General features: G+C 35.1%; 1 protein-coding gene across 1 annotated transcript; it reads left to right on the forward strand.

Annotated features, from left to right (window-relative positions):
• LOC107846239 (hyoscyamine 6-dioxygenase-like) lies at positions 1-3,325 on the forward strand. The gene is made up of 4 exons (XM_047399808.1): positions 1-223; positions 752-1,062; positions 1,934-2,252; positions 2,794-3,325. The coding sequence occupies exons 1-4, from the start codon at positions 32-34 to the stop codon at positions 3,034-3,036; spliced, it is 1,065 nt and encodes a 354-aa protein (XP_047255764.1). The 5' UTR covers positions 1-31; the 3' UTR covers positions 3,037-3,325.
• Positions 3,326-12,525: the final 9,200 nt, after the last annotated feature.

The following is a 12,525-nucleotide window of genomic DNA, read 5'->3' on the forward strand; positions in this document are numbered from 1 at the left end:
TAAGAGGTAGAAAATTTTAATTAAATTAATTATGGCATCACTAGTTTCAAGTTGGTCATCAGAAGTGAATTCAATTCCAAATAAATATGTAGTTCCATTAGAGAAAAGGGTAAATGCAGATGTACCTATTGGTAAACATATTCCAGTTATTGATTTATCACAACCTTCAAATCATTCTATTCAACAAATCATCAAAGCTTCAGCTGAGTTTGGTCTCTTTCAGGTTAAATATATTGTATCTCTTTTCTTGTTATTATACATCTCGATATGTTTATCATACTTTTGTTTCCTTTTGGTTTCTCCCAAATTGTTAAGCTTTGATATCTACCTTGAGGTTCGAAAACAACGTAGATCCCGACAGTTTGGAGTTTAATTACAGAAAAATTCGACATTTTGCACAATTACTGAAAAACACGATTTGGGGTCCGTCGAGATACATAATTAGCTTTCGATACATCCAATGAAGACGCATTGTTTTCTTTGTAAAGATACATAATTAGCTCCCGATATATATTTTTGAATTTTGGGTCTATCGAGATACATAATACATCCCACGGAGATATATAATTAGCAGGAATTTTTCATCATGTTTTATCTGGGAATTATTATCTTTTATGATCCAATGAACCAAATGATCCCCTAGGATCAATTTATCATATGACCACTGAACTTCACACATTAGAATAATAAAGTCAAAAAATTATCTTTTAAAATTATTTTGGTGTAACTGAATTTTTACCTATTGTATCAGGTGATCAACCATGGAGTTTCAGAAAGCCTAATGGCTGATGCATTAGCAGTTTGCAAAGAGTTTTTCTATCTTCCAATTGAGGAGAAAGCAAAGTTTGTTGAGAATAAAGATGATGAGAGCTTAAGTGATTTTGAACCATCAATTGACCAAAGGCCAAAACTTTACATTGAAAAAGAATACACACCAAAGAAAAATGGTTCAAAAACTAATGAGAAAGAAACTGTTTTTTGGAAAGATACTTTTGGACATGGTTGTCATCCTCTCACTCAAGATGTCATCAATTCTTGGCCTGAAAACCCACAAAAATATAGGTATATTATATACATTGCTCGTTATATGTATACGTATATAACGCAAATGAAACTGTGTGAACTGATCATTTTTTGATTTTATCTTTGAAAAATATTTGTTGTTATGGAGTTTCAATTTTCACAAGTAAACGTTTGTAGAAATTGAAACTCTAGAATAATGGTTGCTTTAAAGGGGTTCAAAGGCCGCGGCTATTTTAAGAGGAAAAAAAACAAGAACAAATCCATTGATTCTTCGATTCCAGCTAGTAAGAGCTGTCTTGAACTAAGAAAATTATTTCTTATTACTACTACTTATGGTAATAATTGAAAGCTTCTTATTAAGAATATATTAATTATAATTAACTTAAATAGTTGTTGACCCAATTGTTTAAACTAATTTAAAAGAATATGTGAGTGAATGATATATGTATAATTCATGTATAGCATGTATATAATCAAAGCATAATCTTTAGAGATAAGCATCCAGTATCCCCTCGAACTATGGCCAAAGTTGCTACGACACACTCCAACTTTACATGGGTCCTATTACCCCTCTAAACTCAATTTTAGCATATTTTTGTCATCCTTTTGTGTTAATATGGCACCTTTATTACATAAAAATGGAGCCCCCGTCAAAGGTTTCACGTCAGCTAAAAAGGTGTCACATTATCTAAAAATGGTGACAAAAATACATTAAAATTGAGTTCAGGGGGCAATAGGACCTCTATGCAGTTGGAGTGTGTCGTAGCAAATATGGTCATAATCCAGAGGGTACTCGATGCTATCGATGCTATACTCTAATCTTTATATACTAGCTTAAAAAAGTATACAATGAATGCAACCTCGTAAAGATCCTTATACTAATCATGTTTTATTTATTTTATTTTATTAGAGAAGTGATAGGTGAATATGCATTGGAGTTGAGGAAACTGAGCTTGAGGATTTTGGACCTAATGTGTGAAGGACTTGGACTTGAAGTAGGGTATTTGGGGAAAGAACATAGCCAAACTCAACTAATGGTGACCCATCATTATCCACAATGTCCAGACCCAAATTCAACAATAGGTATAGCTGAACATTGTGATGGTGCACTTATCAATTTGGTCCAACAAGAACTAAGTGGATTGCATGTGAGATCAAAGGATGGCAAATGGTTTGGTGTTGAATCAATTCCTGGTGCACTTGTTGTCATCAACGGTTTGATCTTAAAGGTATTGTATACTTCTTCCTGTGAACATATATTAGATTTTTTGGTGGTTGATTAATTCGAATTCACATCAGAAAAGGTTTACTATGGTCAACGTTAGTGCTCTATATCGAAATATACTTTATTTATAATGCTATCCTTACCGCCGTATAAATGTTATATAGCGTTTAGATCGCACATTCGAAAGTATTATAATCATAAAAACATTATGACATGTTTATGATCAGAAATTTAAAAAAATCATCATTTCTTTCTTAAACTATGTGGTTATTTAAATGTTGCAACATAAATCAAAATTGAGATATTTATTTTAGTTTTTTTTCTAATGATAAACCGGTCATCCTTTTATTTTATTAATTCTAGGGTAAATATACTTAAATACCCTTACAATATGATCGATTCAATCACAAATACACCTTATTATTTTAAAATCAAATGCTTAATTAACCTCCATATATTATGAAAATCCTACCACTTTGTTAAAAAAACTTTCATGAGAAATTGCTTGCGAAAAATTCTGAGTACGTCACTGTGATTTTGTGTAGGTTGTGAGCAATGGCAAGCTATCAGCAGGAGTACATAGAGTTGTGACAAACTCACATTCTGATAGGACATCAGTTGGCAGCTTAATAAGTCCAATTCAGTGCATAATAGAACCTGCAAAAATACTTGTAAATGAGAACAATCCACCATTATTCAAACCATTTTCATACACAGAATATTTGGGATATTATTTCAGTGACACCACTGAAATTGAAGCAGCATTGAAACCATACAAGCTCTACTAGGCTTGAAACAAAATAATATAAGTTCATGTTTGTGTTGTTATAATTTAAGTTTCTGTGTTTATGTTGTTGTATTGGGTAAAGATCCTCGGGAGTCACAAGACGAAGCGGAAGGGATCTCTCACGAAGTAAGCACTGTATGACGAACCTCGAGATATTATTTACAAATTCAACTGTATCGTTTTTAGGCTAAATAGTTGTGTTGTGATGTGTTTGTTTGTCCTATATGGACTTTTTCTAGTTTGATCTTTCAAGTGAATAAATTGGTTGGGCCACATATTACTATAGTATCAAATTTTCAAGGGAAAAGGCTCAAATATGCCACTGAACTATTAGAAATGACTCATTTATGTCATCCGTTAAAAATTGGGCTCATTCATGCCATCGCCGTTTAAAACCGGTCTATCCATGCCATTACTTTTTAACGGTGGTTTTCAAAAAAACTGTTTTGCCACGTGGCCTCTTATTAGAGGTCCACGTCATTTTTAAATTTTTTTTCTTTTAAAGTTTTGATCCATTAAGAAGAGTTCACCCACACCCAACCTATCACCTTAACTCACTTTAATATTACTCTTAATTTTTACCCTAGATTTAAACATATATATAATCATTTAGTCTTTGAACATGAAATTTACACACTTGAATACTACGTTCAAAATAATATAAGTTAGAATAATTAATAATTTAAAATGACAAATGAATAAATTGTGAGTAAAAAATAATTTGTTCTGACTCTCGAAATTCGAACATCATCACATAATTTAGGATGAAGAGAATACCACATACATGAAGGACCACAACTTTTAATTAGGAAGAATACCTAAAAGTTCCTTCTAAATTTGGATTATAAGTTGTATAATTGAATTATTTGGTAGTCTTAATTATTTCGTGGACTTGTCTATTTGGTAGCCTTTATACTCTTTAACGCGGGCGAGACGTAGAGCATAATTTATTGAGCATATGGTCCCTTTGTCAATGTTATTGCGTGGACGAAATTCAATAATACTTCAATGAAAGAGCAGAATCTGCATCGAAGAACCTCGATTCAAACCTCAATTCGAAACCTCAGTAATAACCACAAACTCGGATCAAACCTCAAAAACCAAATAACCCGAAACAATCGTCTCAAATTAGGAGCCCCAAAGCTGAGTCGGATCGGAGCTATAGCATTTTTTGATGGATTATCGTCGGAATCAACAAATCAAGCTTGGGTTTAGCCATTTCTCACTGGTTTCAGACGGGCTTTGAAAGCGGGGTCAGTTTTTGGCGGGTTTTGACAGAAATGGGTCGGGTTTAAGATGATGGTGAGTTTTTCGGCAGATTTTCGACGAGAAAACTCGGCAAAAAATTTAGATACAATCAGATTTTCTGTCTTATCCGGCAGCCTTCTACTCTTCGCTGGCTCTCTCTCTCTCATTCATCTTCCCTCTCTCTTCCTTATTTCTCTTTTTCTCTCTCGATTCTCTTTCCCTCTGTCAATTTTCACTATTTCCTCGATTCTCTTCTCGCTTCTCTATCTATTTTCTATGCGTTGTGAGTATGTGTCACTGTGTGTTGTACGTATTGTGTGTCACTATGTGTTGTACGTATTGTGTTCCCCTGCTGTAAGAATTATATATTGTGTGTAAATTGAATGAATCTGTGTGTGAGAGTGGTTATGTATATGTGAATCTGTGTGTAAATTTTTTATGTGTGTAGTGTTTTCCAGTAAGGGAGTGATGTCTATTAATGGTGAGGGGTCCGTGTGTATGTATTCTGTGAGTGTGTATATGTATGGGGTGGGAGTGTGTGAGTTGTTAATCGAAAAGAATCATAATGGATGTGTGTCTGTGTGTGCATATATATGGTGTGTATTGTATTCTCTTTTTTTTAGAAGAAAAACATGAATGGGGTAGGGGTTTGGATAGGGGCACGTGAGGTAAGAGGTGAGGGGGTGTGGTGAGGTAGGTGTGAGTTTGTTGAAGTTGTTATTTCTATTGAGAAAATATTGTTGAGAGTTGTTATTTTTTGTTATTTTATAGAAGATTATTAAAATGAGGTGGGGTGCATGGTAAGGTGGGGTAAATGGGTAAATTCGGATTTCGGGAAGGACAAAATAACGTGTCTACATCATGCCCCTCTTTGGATGTAAAGACAAAGTGTTTTTAGACAAAGAAGTAGACAACGAGACAGAATTTTGACCCGATCATTATTCAAAGGAAGAAAATAGAAGGAAGAAATGCAACCGATTCTTGATTTTGGATATCTTATTTACCAAGATTATGAGAGGATCGAGTTATAGATATTTTGAAGGGTTAAAAGGGGAAGGACCATACCGAGTTGGAGAGTCAAGCGAGTCCCTGTCGAGGTTTCGATCTGTGGCTCTATTATTACATCAAAATAAAAATTACAAGTTAAATAGATAAATAAAATTACAAAAGTCCTATCTATGCAGCTCTCCTTGGCTCTTAAATTGCTATTTCATCACCCTATTCTCCAGGTGGGCTCCTGACTTGTAATTTCCTTACTCTGTTCCCCGGGCGAGCTCCCCACTTGCACTACTTGGATTTCAATTTCTTCTCCCTATTCTCCAGACGGTCTCCTGACTTGCTATTTCTTCAATCTGTTAACTTTCAATTTCTTCACCTTGTTGCTTGACTTTCCATTTATTCGCCCTATTTTTCAGGTGGGCTCCTGAAATCACATCACAACTAGAAAGAAATTATCCCAAACAAGGGTTATGATAAAGAAAGATTCCATTTTTCAAAAAAGTGAAGTTCCAAACAACAGAAATTAAATTTTTGCCCCAGTTTATCATCAGAGGACTTTTGTGAAAGTCACATCATAACTACTTGAAAAAAAAACAAGGATATATGTCTTTTATGGGTTAATTGGAATTATTCGACTATAAAGTGCATTTTCTAGGAGTCAAGAAAAATGACTCGACTAGAAAGTACATCTTCCAGGAGTCAGGGGAAATGACTCAACTAGAAGGTACATCTTCCAGGAGTCAAGGGGAATGACTCAACTAGAAGGTACATCTTTCAGGAGTCAAGGGGAATGACTCGACTAGAAAGTACATCTTCCAGGAGTCAAGGGGAATGGATCGACTGGAAGGTACATCTTTCAAGATTCAAGGGGAATGACTCGACTGGAAGGTACATCTTTCAGGAGTCAAGGAAAATAACTCGACTAGAATGTACATCTTCCAGGATTCCAACTGGAATATACATCTTCCAGGAGTCAAGGGAATGACTCGACTGGAAAGGACATTTTCCAAGAGTCAAGGGAATGACTAGAAGGCACATCTTCTAGGAGTCAAAGGGAATGACTCAACCAAAAGGTAAATCTTCTAGGAGTCAAGAGGAATGACTCGACCAAAAGGTACATCTTCTAGGAGGCAAGGGGAATGACTCGATCAGAAGGTACATCTTCTAGGATTCAAGGGGAATGACTCGACCAGAAGGTACATCTTCTAGGAGTCAAGGTTCAATTTAAGAAGTGTATCACCTAGCAATTGAAAAATGAAATACCTGGACAAGGAAGTATTTCTCCGAGGGATATAGGATGATTAATTTTTACCATGATTTGATTATCAAGCTTGTGCAACAAAATTGCTTCATGTATTTGTAGAAGTGAGGCATTGCAACCCTTGATATTTATGCTTTGAAGTCCTTGATTTGAAGGTAACATGTTTCTTGTTTCATCAAAGAAAACTTGTGAGTTTAAAACATGGTGGCTGTTTTGTAGGTTTAGCTTTCGCGACAATCACTCTTACCCTCATCACATTTAATCTTGCTTTCAACCGTTCGCATATGTCATTGACTTGCAACATCTTTGACCCTAATTCAGATTATTAAGAGTGGCTCTAAAACCAACACAGTATCTCTGTTTTTCCATGCTTCTCAAATAAACCCTTTGAACCTTGGTATTTCCATGAGTTCCCAGGATTGTCTGTTGACACAACTTTCTACATGCCTTATTCTGGCTCAGAATCGTGTCTCTTTCATGTGCTGGCCTTTTTGTCTTAATTTTTGCAATTAAAGAAACTGGTAGCCAGTTTTGAAATCTTTTCTCACTTGTTTTCACATTGATTTGACTCAAAGACACAAGAAAAATGACAATGAGTTTTTAAAATTTGCATAACTAACTCAAAAAAAAATTATAGAGAAGAAAGAAAAGTCAATGAATGTCCCCATTGTAAAAGAGAAAATAAGAATTTATCTGAAAGTGACAGTCAACTTTAATGATTATGACATGCATTTTGGATTAAGCGGTCTGATCTTTCCATCCAACTTTCACCAATTATTATTGAGTTGATGGCCTTGAAATTAAGTTACTTCCTTGGGACAATTCACATTCAGAGCCATCATTTGTCTAGTGACGCCTTGAAGGGTTTTCGCCAAAAAGCCTCTCTCATTTTCTTTATCTCAGTTCACCATTGCCCTATGGTGTACATAAGAGTTTTCACCAATGAGACTCTCTTATTTTTATTTCTCTCAACTCACAGTCGTCTTACGGTGCTCGTGAGGATTTTCACCAATAAGACTCTCATTTTTATCTCTCTCAACTTACCATCGTCTTACGGTGCTTGTGAGGATTTTCACCAATAAGACTCTCTCATTTTTATTTCTCTCCTGATTCCTTATGCTGAGAAAGACGAGTAGTTCCCAAAATGTGTCATCATATCCATTGTATCTTAGCCTTAACATTCTCAAAGGTTGATCTAAAAGTCTTTCTTTGGTTGTAACTTGGTTTTTAGATGAGGTTAGAAAGAAAAGATGACATGAGGCCCAAACGACACTTGAAATGGGGTAGGACTTACAACTTTTGAAAAGTCGACTTAAACAATGAGGATTAACTCATGCCCCAATTTTTTTTGGCTGGGTGATTCTAAATTGTTTATTTGGTTGGACCGATCCCAGAGTAGGGCAGCCTACGTATCTCACTTCCTGAGAGAGGTGAATCAGGTCACACGTAGTTCCGACAACTTGTTCTTTTGCTTGATTCTGATTTCTTTTTCTTTCTCTTTTATTGACTCTTTTTCTCTTCGAAACTTTTTCTGAATCTATTTTTCTTGACACTCTTCTTTTCTTTCTTTTTGGACACATTTTTGTCTCTTTTTTTCTTTTTTTGAAACTAGTCTGACTCTATTGTTTTGCTCGATACCTTTTTTTTAAAAATATGCAGATTCTATCTTGATTTCAAAAGAGAGTAATGGAAAAAAATAGAACTAAAGATCGAATGGGGTAAACAAAGGATGACACAATGTTTGGATAGTAGAACGAAATACCTTCGTCATACCAATCCTTAACAATGCTAGTACACGTCATGCAATATAAAGTGAAAGATAAAGATCATCTGTGACACTTTAACAACACTAACTTTAACAGAGCAAGTGTGCCACTTCTTCTTGTACACTTGTCAAACATACAACTCCACCTTTGGTGTACATCCCTCACATCTATGGTCCATGCTTTCGTGGATCTGATTATCTTCTTGTTTCTCTTGCTATAGGGATCACGCATCCACTATTTGACCTAATTGAGCTATGTTTTTCAATTGATGACCAAGCTATTCTTGTGATTCTTCAAACAATTGCTTTAATCATGACTCAATAACATTGACAAAGAGACCATATCACCACTTTCTAAGCATAACAAATAGATCGCCATGAACCACTTGTTCACATAGATAATTTGTCAAACACTTGGGGAGCATAATTCTTATACATGAAAATGAACAACATATGAATATCATGACTACCACATTCGAATTATAATTCAATGGTTTGACATGAGGGATTACATCAATCCACATACATACTAGTTTATTTACATGGAACTTATATATTTCCTAATTGGTAACCCCACAATAACACATGCATGAACACAATTTCAATTTATAACATATGGAACATAAATTAAGTTTTAAAAAGGATTTCTTGAACTCAAAGGGTGGAAAGAACCCAAGGACGAACATGTAACATACCTTAATACTAAAATTCGTGAGAGTTGTAGGTGACTTCTTGAGGCTAGGTCTTGAACTTGATGAACCTAGGGTTTTGTTCTTGAGGGGATTTGGGAAAAGAGGAATGAATTTTCCTTCTGAAAGGCTTAATTTAGTTTTATGGTGAGGTAAGGTGAGAGGAAAATGACTCATTTGCCCCCACAAACCTGTAATTTAATAAACAAAATGCGTCCAGCGATGCTACAGCCGATGCGCCGCATCGGTAAGCCTGACACACTATGTCGCCAATGCGACGCGGCCTAATGGCATTAGCTCACTGTTTTGGTCATCCAAACATGCCTGAAATGATGTCCAAAAAATTTAAAACTCACTCGAGATGACCTATAGATAACCTTGATCATGAATCAACTTAGAAATCGTTATCCTAAGGCTAGAAAGACCAATAATAAGACCATCGAAGTATAAAGTCCAAAATGAAACTAATCCTTAACACTTAGCTGAATTTTTAAAAGTCTGGGATCCTTTTTAGCATGCTATATAGGACTAAAATAGATTAGGACTTTACGGGGTCTTACAATATCTCCCCCTTGGGAACATTTGTCCTTGAATGAGACTGATTAAATGAAAGGCACTGAGGTGCTGAGAATACATTCTAAATATGCACGACTGAAACGTGACTACATGACTAAACCTGAAACATGGTAACTGACCAAACTGACTCATGAATGCATGAATGATATGAGAATGATATGCAGCTGAAACTGAGTATGAAATAGAATAAGTCTAAGGAAGATTGTTACCTTAGGTTGAGTCTAAAACATGATTCGTGGATTGGATGTCACGAACCTAACTGATTTTATGACTTTCATGTCATGAAGGAATTTCCTCATGAATAGGAGAGGTAAAAATCATTTGAACTTGTCTGCCTGACTGCTACACCTAATTGTTAGCCATAGAAATTGACTCATACTAAAAGCTTATACTTAACTGGAGTATTTTTTGACGCCTTTTCTATGAAGATCTAATGACTTTAGGGGTCAAAAAATTATGGCATGGCCTGAATAAGAAATCACAACATGGCTAAAATTTTGTAATATGGAACACCGGCCTACGAAACATCAGCTAGGATAAAGTTACCAAGCCTTATGCACTGCAACTACAAACTTTCAATCTTAGCCACAGTTCTCAACTATACTTTCTACTTCAATATCGCACTTCACTTGAGGCTACTGGAATATTCACATGGGCACTAACAACTTAACTCTACCTACTGAAGTCTAAGCTGGACTGAATTCTCCCACTATGTTCATGCCTACTTGAATCTACAAACTGCACATATAACACTATAATACTAGTCTGAGTCATGAATTCAATACACTTTGCATTTTCATAACTTATATCTCCTGAATAATTTTGATTACCCGTTCAAAAACTAAATACAACCTCTTACTAGCCATTCTCTAATGCTTAATGCATTTATTCACTTACACACCAACATGACATTCAAGCCTATCTTCATAACTATAGTCTTATGTACAACAAACATGCAACAATCTTTCCTTAACATAAAACATTTACTCTCTCACTTCTAATCAAATTACTCATCATTACCATCATTTCATAAGAGAAGGTCATTGAAAAGTTAGAATATGAGATCTTGAATCTTGGAAAAAGTGCTATGCATAACTTGGATACTTAACTATGCCCTAAGGAATAGGGTATCTATGACATAAATTTATCAAATAGGGCTAAACTGAGTACATACTTAACATAAATCTGAATTTCGTTGGTCATTCAGAGTGTAGATCATGGGAACTGAGCACACTGTAAAACATGAATACATGAGTCATGAGCAACATGACTTGAGTTTAGAGTTCATAAATTCATGGAATATGATTCGGACTGCTGGGTGAACCGGAACTCCTTATACAAGGAACTGAAAGCATATGTTGCTCTATGATGTGCATGAACTATGATTATAGAAATGACACCTAAGTCATAAGTAGATACCGTGATGACTGAAATACAACACTAAAATAAGAATGGGTCGGGCACCTTCCTCCCCTACTAATGTGCTATAATACGCTGGCATTACTACTAGAATCAATGGTCCTGACTTGGTTACTTGTTTTAGCGTCTCCCCCTTAGCTTAAAGCCATCATTCTAAGTTTGGGAACCACTTAATCAACACCTCTAAACTGAACTGCCACCACTTTACTCTAGAATTTGTGGTATAATAATACATATACTTTTTAATCTCTCCCTGAATGACTATGCCCGATAATGCAAAACTTCCTGTTGGTACTTTCTCCTGGGATACAACTCTTAGTCTTCTAGAGCCCCGACAATCATCAGGTAACAACTTAAAATTGACTAACTTAGAATTTTCAGCTCCTCTTTCTATTAGCTAAATCTTACAAGATTCAAACTTAGATTCTAACACATAACATGGATATCTCCAAATCTCTAATAACCATACTACTTCATAATCTGTAAATATCACATCCACAATATATGTTTTGAATAAACAAACTTAAATTCTTGCATACACTATTGCAAGCCTACTAATTCATCTTTTATACGACTAGCCCCATGAAATATAATTTGCTCGAATTCAGATAACTCTATCCCAACTTTACTACTATTGTTAAACTCCTAGTTCTATGCTTCTAATTCTAGATCATATGGTATCATAGGATTCTTATAAAGGATCTAAAAACACGTATGACTCTTAATCACTGAGGTACTACCCCTTATTCAATGACTGGTTCCTCTGGAAAAGGCAAAATAGCTTATAATATTGTGCCCTCAGATCATCATGTAGGGACCAGGTTCCCAGTTAGGTTAGTATCACACACTATTTATAAAAAGTGACCATAATTCCTTTTTCAAGAAAAAGTGTTATGTCTATTGTCACTCAAAATGTCACTTTCACCTTGAGTCTATGAGCCAGTCTAATCCTCCACTTGATTATACTTGACCATTTACTTCCTCATGATTCTCCAAATCTCTAGTTGATAAGGGTTATCACAGTTGAAGGATATCAATATATATAAATAAAACATATATATATATATATATATATATGTATTAACTTCTTAAGAAAGACATGTAGGAGGTTGGTACTTTTTTTGCACCACATACCCTAGTTTCCCAAAAGTTCTTTCTATATGTAACCATGGAACTGCTGCTTCTTCTTATTATGGACCTCTGTCTGAATAAGTGTACAATGCTTTTCTCTTGTTCCCTGCATGATCTCTCTTGATGGTATTTTCTCTCTTCCTTATCTACTCCTCTCTGCTCGTATTAGTATTACCTTAATGGTCATGAGTTAATATGTATGTGCTTATCTATGTTTGGTTTATTGCTTAACCTCTTTGATGATGCCAAAAAGGGTAAGAAATATATAGCTATGCATACTATATAAAGGATAGTATGGTTTTATTATAAGCTATTGAGGGAGAAAAAGGTATGGTGAATATGAATGCAGAATACAAATAGAGGTTCTCACACTCAAGAGAAATGGGGGAATCTCAGTGCTCA

The sequence above is a fragment of the Capsicum annuum genome, chromosome 11, assembly GCF_002878395.1.
Source record: "Capsicum annuum cultivar UCD-10X-F1 chromosome 11, UCD10Xv1.1, whole genome shotgun sequence".
NCBI lineage: Eukaryota > Viridiplantae > Streptophyta > Magnoliopsida > Solanales > Solanaceae > Capsicum > Capsicum annuum.